The sequence below is a fragment of the Spermophilus citellus genome, assembly GCF_964194105.1.
Source record: "Spermophilus citellus genome assembly, chromosome: 3".
NCBI lineage: Eukaryota > Metazoa > Chordata > Mammalia > Rodentia > Sciuridae > Spermophilus > Spermophilus citellus.
In genome coordinates this window covers 122,304,123-122,319,182 of record NC_138184.1, presented here as the reverse complement: position 1 = coordinate 122,319,182, position 15,060 = coordinate 122,304,123, and the positions used below count along the sequence as shown (strand labels likewise).

At 42.0% G+C, this 15,060-nt stretch overlaps 1 protein-coding gene across 15 annotated transcripts in view; it reads right to left on the bottom strand.

Annotated features, from left to right (window-relative positions):
* COBL (cordon-bleu WH2 repeat protein) overlaps positions 1-15,060 on the bottom strand; it is a 307,667-nt gene that overhangs the window by 18,539 nt on the left and 274,068 nt on the right. For all 15 annotated transcript variants that reach the window (XM_081286279.1, XM_081286269.1, XM_081286268.1 and 12 more), the window contains 2 exons: positions 3,693-3,790; positions 547-2,423 (listed from right to left, as the gene is read on the bottom strand). In XM_081286279.1, the coding sequence (XP_081142405.1) occupies positions 547-2,423; positions 3,693-3,790 (1,975 nt within the window). The remainder of the gene's footprint in view (positions 1-546; positions 2,424-3,692; positions 3,791-15,060) is intronic.

The following is a 15,060-nucleotide window of genomic DNA, read 5'->3' as shown; positions in this document are numbered from 1 at the left end:
CTAATTCTCTCCTTTGGCTTCCTGGTCATCAGGTAAGCAAATCTGCCCCACCATGTACTCCCACCATAATGTGATGCCTTTCCACAGGTCCAAAAGTAATGGGCCAGCTGACTATAAACTGAAACCTCCAATCTGTGAGCCAAAATAAACCTGTCTTTTATTTAAGTTGGGTATCCTGAGGTTTTATGTCACAGTACTAGAAAGGTGACTAACACACAATGTTTGAAGTCCAATATGTGCAGGGTCCCACCATACAGCCTCTCTATTTCTCCTGCCGGGTGGATGGACATTCATTGACTGACATCTTTTACTCTCATGTTTGAGCCTGAAAAACCAAAACACATTCATTTTAGCCTCTTTACTAGTTCTCTTCAAATATTCTTGAGGAAAGGAGGAGACAGATATTCTAGTTAAAAATGAAACCTGTGTGTTATTGCTATGCTTTTCCTGTCTCTCCTCTGATCCTCTTATAAAAATCTAGGACAGGTGTGGGTGTTCTGGTCAGGATCTCCCTTCACCTGTTTCCCCCATGGCCAGTGCATTCACCTTGCGGAGTTTTTCCTTCCCTCCTGCAGAGTGGATAGCTTCCATCAGGGCGCTGTGCAAGGACGTATCTTTTGGAACTGGCCTCTGGACAACAGGTTTAAATTTTTTCTTTGGCCCAAAAATGCTGGGTGGCAATGTACCATCTGTTTCATGCACATCTGTAGATAATGAATTGGGTTTTTGTTCTATTTCTAGGACAATGTGGCTACTAGTGCTGGGCACTTTGGGAGAGTCAGGAGGCTTGTTTTTGTCTGGGGCTCCTGTATAGCCATTCACCAGTGCCCTGCTGGAGCTCTGAGCATCTGCCAGGCGTGGAGAGGGCGGGTGTGCCCTGTCCAGTGTGAGCCCAGGGTCAGATGCTGAGCTGGTCTTTTGGTTACTCGCGCCTTGCTTTTCATTAAAACCACAGCTCTGTCCCACAGAAACATGATCCTTCTGGGAAGATCTGACTAGTGGGAAATAAGAGCTTCTGTGGACAGTGGCAGGACAGTCTTGAGTAGACAACTTCCCACATGTGCTGCTGACCTCCCCTCTAAGCTGGGCTCCCGCGGCTGACTCTCCCCCAGCATTGCTGGGAAGGCTGACGCCAGGCTGCTTTGCCTCATGTGTAGGTCCTCGTGCCTCTGAGTACAGGTTGGGGGCTGTGTCATGCTTCACAGTGACAGGCTCTCCTGGTAGCTTTGGTGCTCTACCCACATGACACTTTTCCACATTATTGTGCTGCCTCACCACATCAGTATGGACTTTGGGAGGTCCGATCCGCTTGGCAATTGCAGAAGCCACATACTGGCTGGATGTTCTTCTCTGAGGTTTGAGGAATGTGACTTCTATGGTGTTAGCTGCTGGCACTTTCATGTGACAAGTGACTGAGGAGGGTGGTCGGCTACTCCCCTCTTCCAGGTGTGTCCTGCATTCTTGGGGGCCAGCCTGCTGCTGGGGTGCAGTCAATGTTGGGGCCACCTGGAGTCTGTTATTGGGCTGTGGCTTGGCTGGCATGGTGGTGGTGGTGGTGGAGGGGTTCCTCCTGGCTGAGCAATCTGTGGGCTGGTTCAGCTGCTTCTCCAGTGAGCTGCATCTCCAGAACTCCTTGACTTTCCCAATGGGTTGAGCTTCTGTTTCAATAACAGATGATGAGATGGGTATGGTCCTGCTGCTGTTCACATGGGGGCTCACCAGATTCCCCAGCTCATCAATCTTAATGGCGCCCATGGAGAGGGACACATTTCTGTCATAGCATCTCATCTCTGACTTGGGAGGAACAATTTTGTAGGTAGTGAGGCCGCACTTCAGTCCGTAACTTCCCCTGGGGGTTTGGCCTTGCTGATACCATGATGGTGGTGCTGAGACAGTGGTTTTTACGTTGCTTTCCTTTTCACTTTTTGGCTGTAAATTCACCCTCTGGGCAGGATGTATTGTCTCACTGTAAGCTAGAACAGGCAATTTCCCTTTCTCCTTTGCACTTAGGCCATCTATTTGAAGTTTTGAAATGAAAGAAGTCACCTTGGGCCCTATTTCAATGAAATTCCCATCTTGAGAGGTACTGGATTGGGTTTCCTTTCTGAGGTCACAGGAAGGAGTGTAGGGGTCAGGAGCTTCTTCCCTCATCCTTTCATGAGGTTGGCTGTGCCCAGCCTGAAATGAGGCCTGGGGGTCTCTTCTACAGGCAACGCTCCCCATGTCAAAAGAACCAGCATTGTTGTTTCTATTGGAAAACAGTCCTGAATCTACAGGATCATCTGAAACTTCCCCAATGAACGTCACTGGGATGGAATCTGTGTCACTGTTGGGGATGATGGCATCCTGCATACTGTGGTGGGACACACCATTTGTGGAGCTGGTTAGTGAGCTAGTGTCTGTTTCATAACTCTCTTCCATTTCTGAAAGAAAGACAAATGCAAGTCACTGGTCAACTCGGCACGCACAATCACCATACTGATGACCTAATCATGACCACGACTTTGACTTCCCTAGGGCGACTTTGAGTAAACTACTTACACTTGTGTTAAATTTTTTTTATTTGTAATCTACATTACCTGGGGCCAGAATTTCAACTTTCATAAACTACAAAAGATCTGTTTGCAGATCTATGATGCTTCCAGGTAACTGTTCAGTTATAACATTTTGCCAATGCTATTCAATAAGAAATAGATTTATAAATACAAGCTTCTGGAAAAATCTATTTTCAACACAGAAGCATGAAAGTGAACTTGACCTCTGCATTTCCTGTGCCCACCAGGAGCATGGCAAGACATACAAAACTTGCTCTAGCTTTAACTTCTTAAAGAGAGAATGACCAAGCCTGTGTTCCACAGAGTTGTCAACTCTTCTAACTGCTGAGTGAGGCAGTGGGTCATGTGTTCACAGATTGTGGGACACTGTACAGCTACGTCAATCATAGCTGGGAAAGAAACTGGAAAGCAAGTTGGACGCAACTACTGATCAGTTTTATAATCTGTTTCCTCTTTCTGGTTTTAAGGCATCAGCAACATCAAATTTCTAGTTTACTTTCAATTTGTGCCTTAGAGAAAGTAACATAGCTCTTTTGTTTGAAAGATTTTTTTATTTGTTTACTGAAATTATTTGCACCTGCCCTGACCTTAATAGTATTATTCCCTGCCCCCTATATAGCAACAGAATAAAACGTTCCATGGGATGCTCCTATATAAATGGGTCTAATGGACAAAACTTTGTGCCTTTCCTTTTTAGCAAGTAAAGGGTTACAAGTTTTAATAAAAACATCTATTTATCTTTGTGCACCTTCTGTTTCCCTATCCAGACCTTTTCATTTTCTTAAATGTATATGGGATACTTTTTAATATGCAAAATTAGTATTAATCAGAGCACATTAATTAAGCACATCTTAAGCAGTCATTCAGACATTTTCATGTACTACTTGGAGCCCTGATGGAAAGATGTCCATTAAAAACCATGCTCCCCTGAGAGCTCAGTCCTCAAGTCCAGTTCAACCTTCAAGTTCAAGACCTCCTCAGAGTTCAGCCCTCAAGTCCTATCTCTAGGATGATGCTGTAAAACCCTCTGAAGACTTCTTCCCTGGGTACTTATACAAAAGTGTACTCAGAAATACTAAACTTCAACAGATATGGCCACATAGTATACCACCAAAATAGTAGGTTGGTGGCTCTTACCTTCTAGGTCTTCATCAAGTTCTGCCAAGGTCTTATGGAATTGTCCAGTAATGAATCGTTCTTCATCATTATTTAAGATGATTATAGCTTTCTCAGATCTAGGGAAGTCCAAAGAGTAAGAAAAATCACTTATTTACTTCTCTCAGTATTGATTTAATGAACTCCTTTCTAGAAATATTTGAGAATGGGACAGTTCATCAAATTCAAGCAGTCACATACTGCTTAGCCCACCATTGCCCTTGGAACTACTGATAGATTGTGTATTTGTGAGTGATGTGTATGTTCATATGTATGGTATGTATATGTATATGTGAGCATGTGTGTATTGGAGATGTGTATGTGGCATGTGTGCATATATGGGGTGAATGTGTTGTATGTGATGTGGTTTGTATGTGGTATTTGGTATATTTGGGGTATGTGTGTGCATGTGATCCCAAAGTGTTAGCAATACCCAAACCACACAAAGTGCCATTCAGTCTGCAGCCCGAAGTCCAATTTTAAATTCTGCTGCATAATTCTAAGCAGGAAGAGTAAATCAGGCGGTATAGCGATACCAGACTTCAAACTATACTACAGAGCAAAAGTAACAAAAAAAGCATGGTACTGGTACCAAAACAGGCGGGTGGACCAATGGTACAGAATAGAGGACACAGAGACCAATCCACAAAATTATATTTGACAAAGGGGCTAAAAGCATGCAATGGAGGAAGGATAGCATCTTCAACAAATGGTGCTGGGAAAACTGGAAATCCATATGCAACAAAATGAAACTGAATCCCTTTCTCTCGCCATGCACTAAAGTTAACTCAAAATGGATCAAGGAGCTTGATATCAAAACAGAGACTCTGCGTCTGATAGAAGAAAAAGTTGGCTCCAATCTACACACTGTGGGGTCGGGCTCCAAATTCCTTAATAGGACACCCATAGCATAAGAGTTAATAAGTAGAATCAACAAATGGGACTTACTCAAACTAAAAAGTTTTTTCTCAGCAAGAGAAACAATAAGAGAGGTAAATAGGGAGCCTACATCCTGGGAACAAATTTTTACTCCTCACACTTCAGATAGAGCCCTAGTATCCAGAATACACAAAGAACTCAAAAAATTAAATAATAAGAAAACAAATAACCCAATCAATAAATGGGCCAAGGACCTGAACAGACACTTCTCAGAGGAGGACATACAATCAATCAACAAGTACATGAAAAAATGCTCACCATCTCTAGCAGTCAGAGAAATGCAAATCAAAACCACCTTAAGATACCATCTCACTCCAGTAAGATTGGCAGCCATTATGAAGTCAAACAACAACAAGTGCTGGCAAGGATGTGGGGAAAAGGGTACACTTGTACATTGCTGGTGGGACTGCAAATTGGTGCGGCCAATATGGAAAGCAGTATGGAGATTCCTTGGAAAGCTGGGAATGGAACCACCATTTGACCCAGCTATTCCCCTTCTTGGACTATTCCCTAAAGACCTTAAAAGAGCATATTATAGGGATACTGCTACATCGATGTTCATAGCAGCACAATTCACAATAGCTAGACTGTGGAAGCAACCTAGATGCCCTTCAATAGATGAATGGGTAAAAAAAAATGTGGCATTTATACATCATGGATTATTACTCAGCACTAAAAAATGACAAAATCATGGCATTTGCAGGGAAATGGATGGCACTAGAGCAGATTCTGCTAAGTGAAGCTAGCCAATCCCTAAAAAAAAACAAATGCCAAATGTCTTCTTTGATATAAGGAGAGCAACTAAGAACAGAGCAGGGAGGAAGAACATGAGAAGATGATTAACATTAAACAGGGACGAAAAGTGGAAGGGAAAGGGAGAGAGAAGGGAAACTGCATGGAAATGGAAGGAGACCCTCATGGTTATACAAAATTACATATAAGAGGAAGTGAGGGGAAAGGGAAAAAAAACAAGGGAGAGAAATGAAGTACAGTAGATGGGGTAGAGAGAGAAGAGGGGAGGGGAAGGGAGGGGAGCGGGGATAGTAGAGGATAGGAAAGGCAGCGGAATACGACAGACACTAGTATGGCAGTATGTAAAAACGTGGATGTGTAACTGATGTGATTCTGCAATCTGTATACCGGGTAAAAATGGGAGTTCATAATCCACTTGAATCAAATGTATGAAATATTATATGTCAAGAGCTATGTAATGTTTTGAACAACCAATAATAATAAAAAAAGAAATTAGCCAATCACCAAAAACCAAATGCTGAATGTTTTCTCTGATATAAGGAGGCTAATTCATAGTGGGATAGGGAGCAGGAGCATGGGAGGAATAGATGAACTCTAGATAGGGCAGAGGGGTTGAAGGGGACGGGAGCAGTTATGGGGTTATTAATGATGGTGGAATGTGATGATCATTATTATCCAAAGTACAGGTATGAAGACATGAATCAGTGTAAATATACTGTGTACACAATAAGAGATATGAAAAATTGTGCTCTATATGTGTAATAAGAATTGTAATACAGTCTGCTGTCATACATAAATTAAAAAAATAAAAATATGAAATAAAAAAATAAAATTAAAAAAAATTCTGCTGCACAAAACAAGTTCATGTGCAATGGAATATGCTTGCATACTTGTGTCACCCAGCAGCAGTCACCTATACCTAGCACCTGGTAATAAGGAGTAGGAATATGAATCCCCAGTATGCACATGTAATATGGTAGCCAGGAGCTGGTCCAGCTCATTCCTATGTGTTAAGCTGTCCCTGAGCACTTGGGTTTTCTCTCAGTGACCCTCAGGGCCCCAGTGATGAAGGCTGTAGGCTCTGGCACAGGGCATGGCCATGCAGCTCTCATTGTCAGGAGAACCTTGGGGAGGACATTTCAAGCTCCTTGGGTGGTTTCCAGAAGCCCTGTCAACTTTTTAAGCTCATACCTTCATCTGTGCCGTCCCTAGCGGTGACCCACCTGCCAAATTCTGAAAAAGGACAGACTTGCCATTCCTCTATAATAAGGGGCTTTCATATATTCTTTGATCTGTTCCTTTGTCATTCCTTTACTCTGGCTTAATTATTGCACTGGGCAGGTGATGGAGGAGACAGGAGCACAAGGGGGAGGGCTGATCATGCCACCCACAGAGCTGTGCTTCCCTGGCCTGCCACTGGGAACATGAAGATAATGGCAAAGGTGATAGCAAACATGTAGCCACTGTAACAAGAGCTCCTATCCTTGCCTCTCATGCTCTTCCCCGATTGCCTCCTCTGAGACCCAATAGGAGGAGATAGCCTGGCAAGCCTTTGTTTCAGAGCAGGTGACCGTCTCATGCCAAGCCCTGAACAGTCCTCTTTAGTATACATTATCTTATTAGAATCCTCACAAGCAATTTATGAGATAGGTAGTGTTGTTATCATCATTGTACAGATAAGAAAGTATATACAGAGAGCCTCAGAGACCTGCACAAAGTCACACCAGCATTCAGAGCTAGGTGTACCTGCTCCAAAGCTTGGGCTTTGCCAACCAGGTGGCCTGGCCATGTCTGAGGCCAAGAGGCACAATACAGCCCCCTGTGGCTCAGAGTGTCCCAGAAGATGTCAGCCCGCCTGCTCAGGAGAGCGGGGTGGTGCTTGATTTGCGTCAAGGGGACAATGGCATCCGTGAGACAACTGCTGCCAAAACAATTTGAGAGCTGTCTTTGCAAGGGCTATTGCCTCTATTTTCGTATTGTGCAGAAAACACAGAGACATGTCTAAGGCAATTGTCTCTCTTTAGTGAAAGCTGAAGGTTCTTTTCCGCTGATTGTTAAAATTGAGGACCAATCTCCATCGTTGCTAATCAGGCCCAGATAATGATGCATAAAATATGCCTTGCACAATCCTCACTTACGCAGTGAAGTTTTTATTCTGATAAATGAGTCTTTCTTTCTTTCTTAGTGACTATGTCCATTTGGGAGCCAGGAAGTGGCTTCAGAATCAGTCTCAGCTAATGTCCTCTGACAAGCCAGACAAAGGCGGCTGGTCGGAGATGTGTGTGCATGTGGACCAATTAATAAGGACCACAAGAGGTGCACAATTGTCCTTCCCATTGCTTTGGCGTTAGACTTTAATTATTTGAATGCATTTTATAAAAGCATTTTCTCTTGTATGGAATGTGATGGTATAAATAAATTTAAATATTTAATAAAATACATATCAGAAGAAAATATGGAAATTGATGGACAAAACAATATTTGCAATGGAAAACAGAGCACTTTTAAAATGATTACTCTTGATTTAGGATGCTGAAAGCCCAGCCAAACAAAATTAATTACATACTTTTATTTTGAAGCATTTGCCTTTATTCAGGGTATGTGTGATCATATCACTCAAGGAGGAGCTGAAAAAAATAATATTAATAAGAACTAAAAACAAATTTAAAATAAAAATTACATTGCTTTTGAAAACATTAAAACTAGCAAAAATATGTAAAAATATACCATCTGTGGCTGATAAAGTTGCAATAAAAATGAGACATGCACACTTTTTACTGGTTTTAACTGGAAAGAAATGTAGAAATATACACCAAAATACAGAACAAAAATCACTTTATCTTTGTAGCAACTTTGGTGTGTTAAGTGTCTGTTTTAGCAATTTATCTTCAGAAAACAATCCAAAAGAAGGAAAAATATAAACACAACAGTAGTCATTGTATTTATGTGAAGAATTCTAAAATGTCCAGCAGCAGGGAAAACTGTCTAAATCACTGCATGTTGTAAAAGTCTTAAAAATCCCTAACTGACAAATCATGAAGCCTATGTAGAAATACAGACCTCTGTGTCATCTAGCACCTTTTGTAAATAAATTAAAAGACTTTTAACTATATGTAGGATAATTACGATGATGTAAAAATAGCATGTGCCACTGGGTATAGTGGTAAATACCTGTAATCCCAGCTACTCAGGAGGCTGTAGCAGGAGGGTCACAAGTTTGAGGTCAGCCACAACAACTTAGCCAGGCTCTGTCTCAAAATAAAAATATATAAGGGATGGGGACATAGCTCAGTGGTAGAGCTCCTCTGGGTTCAATCCCATGTTGAAAAAAACATATATGTCATATGCCTGTGGACAAGAGTGGGATAAAAATTCCAGACATCAACAAACCAACCAGTATGATTACTAAAAACGATAGAATTAGGGTAAATGTTTTGTCCTTTTACTTTAGAATCATACTCATTTTAGTAAAAAATGGTTTGAGTGATAAAGTATTTTTAGCGAGCAAAATTTTAAATAACATTTTCATTCTCCAGTTAACAATAATTCTTCTTTTTTTTTTTTTACAATGGAGTTTACATTTTTTTTTAATACCATGCACAGTCTGCACATCCTTGTTTCCTTACTATGAGCCCCATGATGCCAATACATAGCTATTAGTCTGACCACCATTGTGAGAAGACAGCAGCAGACCAGAGCTGTCTCAGGCCTTTAACATTCTCCTACCCAGGCTTGGCTGCAGCTGCTCCACAGAAAGCATCAGTAGCTAAGCTCCAAAGACTTGGAGATCTGAGCTACTTTCTTCCCTACCTTCACCCAGCTCCCCGCAAAATGACAGCAGGGAACCATCCTGTCCAATTAGCACCAGGAGAAATAGAGGGTTTTTTGATATTTTGTTTTCATTGGCTGAGAAAGTGAATCTGAAATTCACAAGATTTATAAGATCTATTCATAGCACACTGGAGTCAAGCTCTCTTGTCGAAGTATGAGGACTCAAGCTTAGCCCTGTCCCCTTGTGTCTGTATTACTCTTTACTGTCCTGTCCCTTCACGGGCTTGTCTAGGGATGGTACTGCTCAGTCCCAGGCCTTGATGACACATCCTCATTCTACCATGGCCTTGGCCTTGCTCCTTGGCATTCTGCTGTGGGTCTTAGTCTCTGGGCCCTGCTTGTCTCAGAAGAGAGTAGACATGTGCCAGAAGCAACAGTCCTAGGTGCACTGTGGAGTGAAGGAGAGTCTGAGTTGAGACAGGGCCTTGGCTGGTGTTCCTCTGGAGTCTGCCAAACCCCTGGTATATCTGAGGGAGGGCAGACATACCCTGTCAACTGCTTCTGCAACTTGTTCTTCTGTTGACGCAACTCAGGGGCTGCTATGTTCTGGGTCCTGGGCTTCTGTGTGAATAGATTATCTAGCCAAAGCCAAAGTTAGAGGAAACATATCTATTTTGCTTTTCAACTCAAGATTTGCAGAGAAAGAGATCAGTGATATTTGCTCTTCTTCCTCATTTTCATCTTCTTTTTCCCAAAGGGTTGCTCATAGATTATAATTATTCCACCTTCTTTGAAAAACTATCAGATTCATGCACTTGATCACTGGGTTTGAAGGGAAGCTCCCTGTGGGCTCAGCAGGGAAGCCTTAAGCATGTGTCTTCAAAGTCAACAATGGGCAAAAAGCACCATCTCTGTTGGTAGGAGTAAAGCAAATGGGCACAGACGTTCCTCTCCTAGGCTTCTTCCCCACCCCTAACCTACACCCAATCTTCAGATATATTTCTTGTTGACAGTTTTGTTTATTTTTTAAATGGCTGAAGATCAAGAAAATAAATCAGATAAACACAGGGCAGGCATTTTGCTATCAGGCTGCACACACTGAATAAACATTGCCAGAGCTATTTTCTCACAGTCAGTGACTGCAGAGAAGGTGATAACGTTCAATCCACTGCTGCATAGGATATGAGGGACAGAGAACAGCACTGAGGGGTTTCAAGCCACTCTTCTCAGAGATGGAGCTGCCTTCTGGGGTCCACTCCCTTGCCTCTTAGGGTCCATTTCTGGGGTCCACTCCAGGGTACAAGCAGAGGCCACCATCCAGCGGAGGGGGCACAGGGCACAGGCCCTGCTAGTCTCCTGCTCTTGGCTCATCCAGCTCCCTGCAAAAATGACAGCAGGGAACCATCCTGTCCAATTAGCACCAGGAGAAATAGAGGGTTTTTTTGATATTTTGTTTTCATTGGCTGAGAAAGTGAATCTGAAATTCACAAGATTTATAAGATCTATTCATAGCACACTGGGTCATGTTTGTTTCTGAAGTAGTTAAATTAATGAAAAAGAATGAGAGGAAAATGATGTTGCTTTCAGGTAGTGATTCAATTTGCTGATGACAATCAGTCCAACAACACTGTGATTTCAGAATTCGTGACTGGACAAACTAAAGGCAAGAAGCCTGGGAAGACAGAGGAGGTGACAGTCACATATGCTTAACTTCCCCAACCCATTTGTAAATGTGCCTGTGTTGACAAAGATACACAATGATGTCTAATACAATAGGAGCCACACATAGTTTAAAATCTCCTTGAAGTAACATTTAAAAAGTAAAAAGAAATAGGTGGTTTAATTTTAGTTACATATTTCAAGTTTAATTTTATTTATTTCCACATATATATATTTTTTCTTTCAGTGCCAGATTTGGTGCCTATTTTACTCTAACAATATATTTCAATTTCAACCAGTCACTTGGCAAGTACTTAGTAGCAAAATTATTGTCCTGTAGTACAGCCAGTCACTAGGGAAACCAAAATCCCATATATCAAAAATATTCTTCAGAAAGGAAGGAAAAATAAATACATCTTCATATAAAGCAAAGCTAAGAGCCAGAAAAATTGTTACAAAAATAATACTTGGTCCTTCATAATGACACTGGAAGGAAATGTGGGCATCAGGGATATAGAGGGAAAAAAAAACAAATATATGGGTAAATGGAAGAGGCTATTTTTCTCTTTTTAAGATGTTTTGACTATTGAAGGGAAAAACTGAGAAGATATCTGGAACTGAACAACAATTAAAATACATCATATCAAGTTTGTGGATGCAATGAAAACACTGCTTAGAGAGAGATTCATAGCATCAAATGCTGACATTAGGTAAGTAGAAAGTTCTCAAATCAATAATCTAAACTTCCACACTCAGAAACAGAAAATAAGGATCAAAATAAACCCAAAACCAGCACAAGGAAAAAAATAAACATGAAGACTTAACATCAGTGATACTGTACAAACCCATAAAATATGGATGAAGTGGACAATTTCTGGAGAAGCGGGAACTACCACCACAACAGGAACCTTTAGGTGGCTGGGTAACTATCAAGAAAATTAAGTTCCTAATGAGAAAAGCTCCACAAAGATCTTTAGGTATATAGGGGATATCACTGGAGAATTGTGCCACACATTTGAAGAAGGATTAATACCAATTTATATAAACATTTGTTACAATGTATTTCATGAAGCTGGTATTACCCAGCCATGAAACCAGAAAAGACGGTTCCAGACTAAAGCCATGAACAAAACCCCAAATTGACAGACTCCAGTCCATCATGAATGTAGATACAAATGTCCCTACATAAGGCACTTCATGGACAAACCAAGAAAGACTTATGATGATATGGATCGATATAAAATAATTATATGAAAAAAGTCAACACCTATTGGTAAAAACTCTCCGATAGGTAGGACCAGGCAAGGTTATGGATTAATTCTTGGTCCTTCGCTTCCAAAAGACACGTGTAGGTTCAAAACTCCACACTTAAGGGTAAAGTCTTTTATTTTTAGAAGTGGCATTATTATGGTATAATTACCTATGATGGGGGGTCATAAGGGGCTGGGGTGAGCTCATGATTCAGCCTGGCTAGTGTCCTTATAAGGAGAGCCATAGACCCTTGGTTTGGCGTGGCTTGCTTCCTGATAAGGAGAGTAGAGCAAGATTTGATTCATTGTGACTTATGTCTATACATGACTATCTTCTCTCCTGTTTTGTTTATTTTTGTGCTGAAACATTTTAATTCTTGTATCTCTCACTTTGTGTATGTCTATAGGTATTTCTTTGTGCTTCCCATTGGGGATTCCATTTAACATGGGAAAGGGACACCACTCTAATGCAAATCTGCAGCAGGGCAACTTCAGTAGTGTAGAGAAAGCTGCTGCTGCTGATGTCACAATATGACATGTGTATGCACTATGTGTTCAATACTACAGAATATAGTTGGGGTTTTCGGCTACATTATTCTCTTATATGTTGTAGAAAACAAAAGTGGCACTAGCTTTTTAAATTCTCATGAATAGGCTTTACCAGAAATATTTCTGCCTTCATGGAGATCTGAGTTCCTAATCTGGTATCCTTCAGGTCAACCTGAAGGATTCCCCTCACACAGGGCACATCTAGTAGGGACCAACTCCTTGGGCTCTTGTTTATCGGGTGCTGTGGTTGGAATGTGCTTGTCTCCAAAATTCCTGTTGAGCCTCAATTTAATGGCATTGAGCGGTGGGCCTTGAGCAGGTGGTTAGGCCATGAGGCTCCAACCACAGGGATGTGACGTGAACCTTAAGAGTGCTTCTCCAGCATGCACAAGGACTGATTCACTTCCCAGCACACACACACACACACACACACGCACACACACACACACACTACATATGTCAAGCTGGGCATGGTGGCTTATGATGGTGTTTTAATGAGCTTTTCCATTGCTGTGGCCAAGACACCCAACAAGAACAACATAGAGGAGAAAAAAAAAAGCTGGGGATCCCAGGTTCAGAGGTCTCAGATCACAGATGGCTGACTCCCCAGTAGAAGAAAGCTGCTCATTTCAGGGCAGCAAAGAGGCACAGGCAGGGGCAGAGAGAAGATGGAGCAAAGATCATAGGGACGAAGCACCCTTCCAGGACATGTCTCCAGGCACCCTTCTCCTCCAGCCACTGGGGCATTCAACATACATGGACTCTCAACTCGTGACACGAGGCAGGAGGATCACACATTGAAGCCCAGTCTGAGCAACTTAGAGAGACATCATCTTCTAAAAAAATAAAGGAAATCTGGGGGGCTAGGGAAGTACTTCAGTTTTGTACAGCAGTTTCTTGACATGCCTGAGGCCCTGGGTTCAATGGCCAGTATGCCCAAAAAAACACAAAACAAAACAAAATGCAGGACTTGAGAGAATGTGGTAAACCCTTCTGGCCCTTCCATCAAGTGAGAATATAGCAACAAGCCCCTTTGATCTTGGACTTGTCAGTTTCCAGAAAGGTGGGAAGGGGATTTCTATTATTGATAAATTACCCAGTCTAAGGTGTTTTGTTACAGCAGCAGGAAGGGACCCAGGTATGTGGGAATGCCTCCATTTCTTCCACTAATGGGAAGAACACTTTTGCTGGTTCTTGGATTCTCGGTTTCCATATTTTCTCCCTTATCATTTTGAATATATCAACCCACCACTTTTCACATTCCAGGTTCCTAGCAAGAAATCTGATGAGAACCTGGTTAAATGATGATGAATGCTCCTACCCTCTCAATCCCATAGGTGTTAATGCCTAGCTCTGGAAGAATCTTAGGGACCAGAGCATTTTGTTATAACATCACAATATGAGTGAAGTGCTACCATCCCTTGAACCCCAATCATTCTGAGTTGGAAGAAAGAGGAATTATATAGTTTGAGTGTAGATATAATGAGATCTTTGAAAGTTGAAAGGTCTTACAGATTTTCAGACTCAAAAAACCACTGAAGTATCCTACTGGTTTTAATCTCTAAACATGTAAATATCAGTCTCCATAACCCACAGATACAAAAAGCTTCCAGAGTCCTTTCCTATTATTATTATCATGAATGTCAAAAAAGGTCCTGGAGGCCCCAACATGAGATGACACCTGGGGTGCCTGGGTCATTTCTTGCTCTGACTTCACAAGGAGCCACTGTGAGACAATCTCAAACACCAGCTATATAAGAGAGTGGCTGTGGGTGAGTTTTTGTCCATAAGTACTGGAAGCTCTTGGCAGTGACTTGTTGGACTCCCGGATAGTTAGTGTGTTTGGTGGTTGGTGGTTGGTTTTTGTGGTGGTTTGCTGTTGGTTTTTTGATCTGGGTTTTTTGTTTGTTTGGCTGGTTTTTTTTTTTTTTTTTTTTTTTTGATTTTTGGTTGCTGGTTTTCGTGTTTTGTTTGGGTTTGTCAGTTTTTGTTTTTTTTTTTAAGCTAGCATTCTTCATGGATATTCCAGTTTAGGATGTGCAGAGAGCAGCAAGAGTAGTGTAGTGGTGCAGGGGCCCAGCTCCTGCTATGAGAAGGCCCTCACGGACCATTATCGTGTTCTGAGGGCCACTGGGGAAGGGGGCTTTAGGAAGGTGGTGCCAGAAAGAGGGGAACAAGCCTGTGCTGTGTGAACGGGATTTGTTGATGGCCCTGGAACACCAAAATGTGATCCAGCTCTTTCAGGTCATTGAGACCACCCACAATATGTGCCTTGTTATAGAGCATGCAGATGGAGGACAGCTATGGGGTCACATCCCAAAGGATGGAGGCATAGCAGAGGAGACAGTCCGCAGAGTGTTCAGGGAGATGGTGCATGTTGTGCACTACTGTCATGAGAAGGGCATCACACACCTGGACCTGAAGCCAGA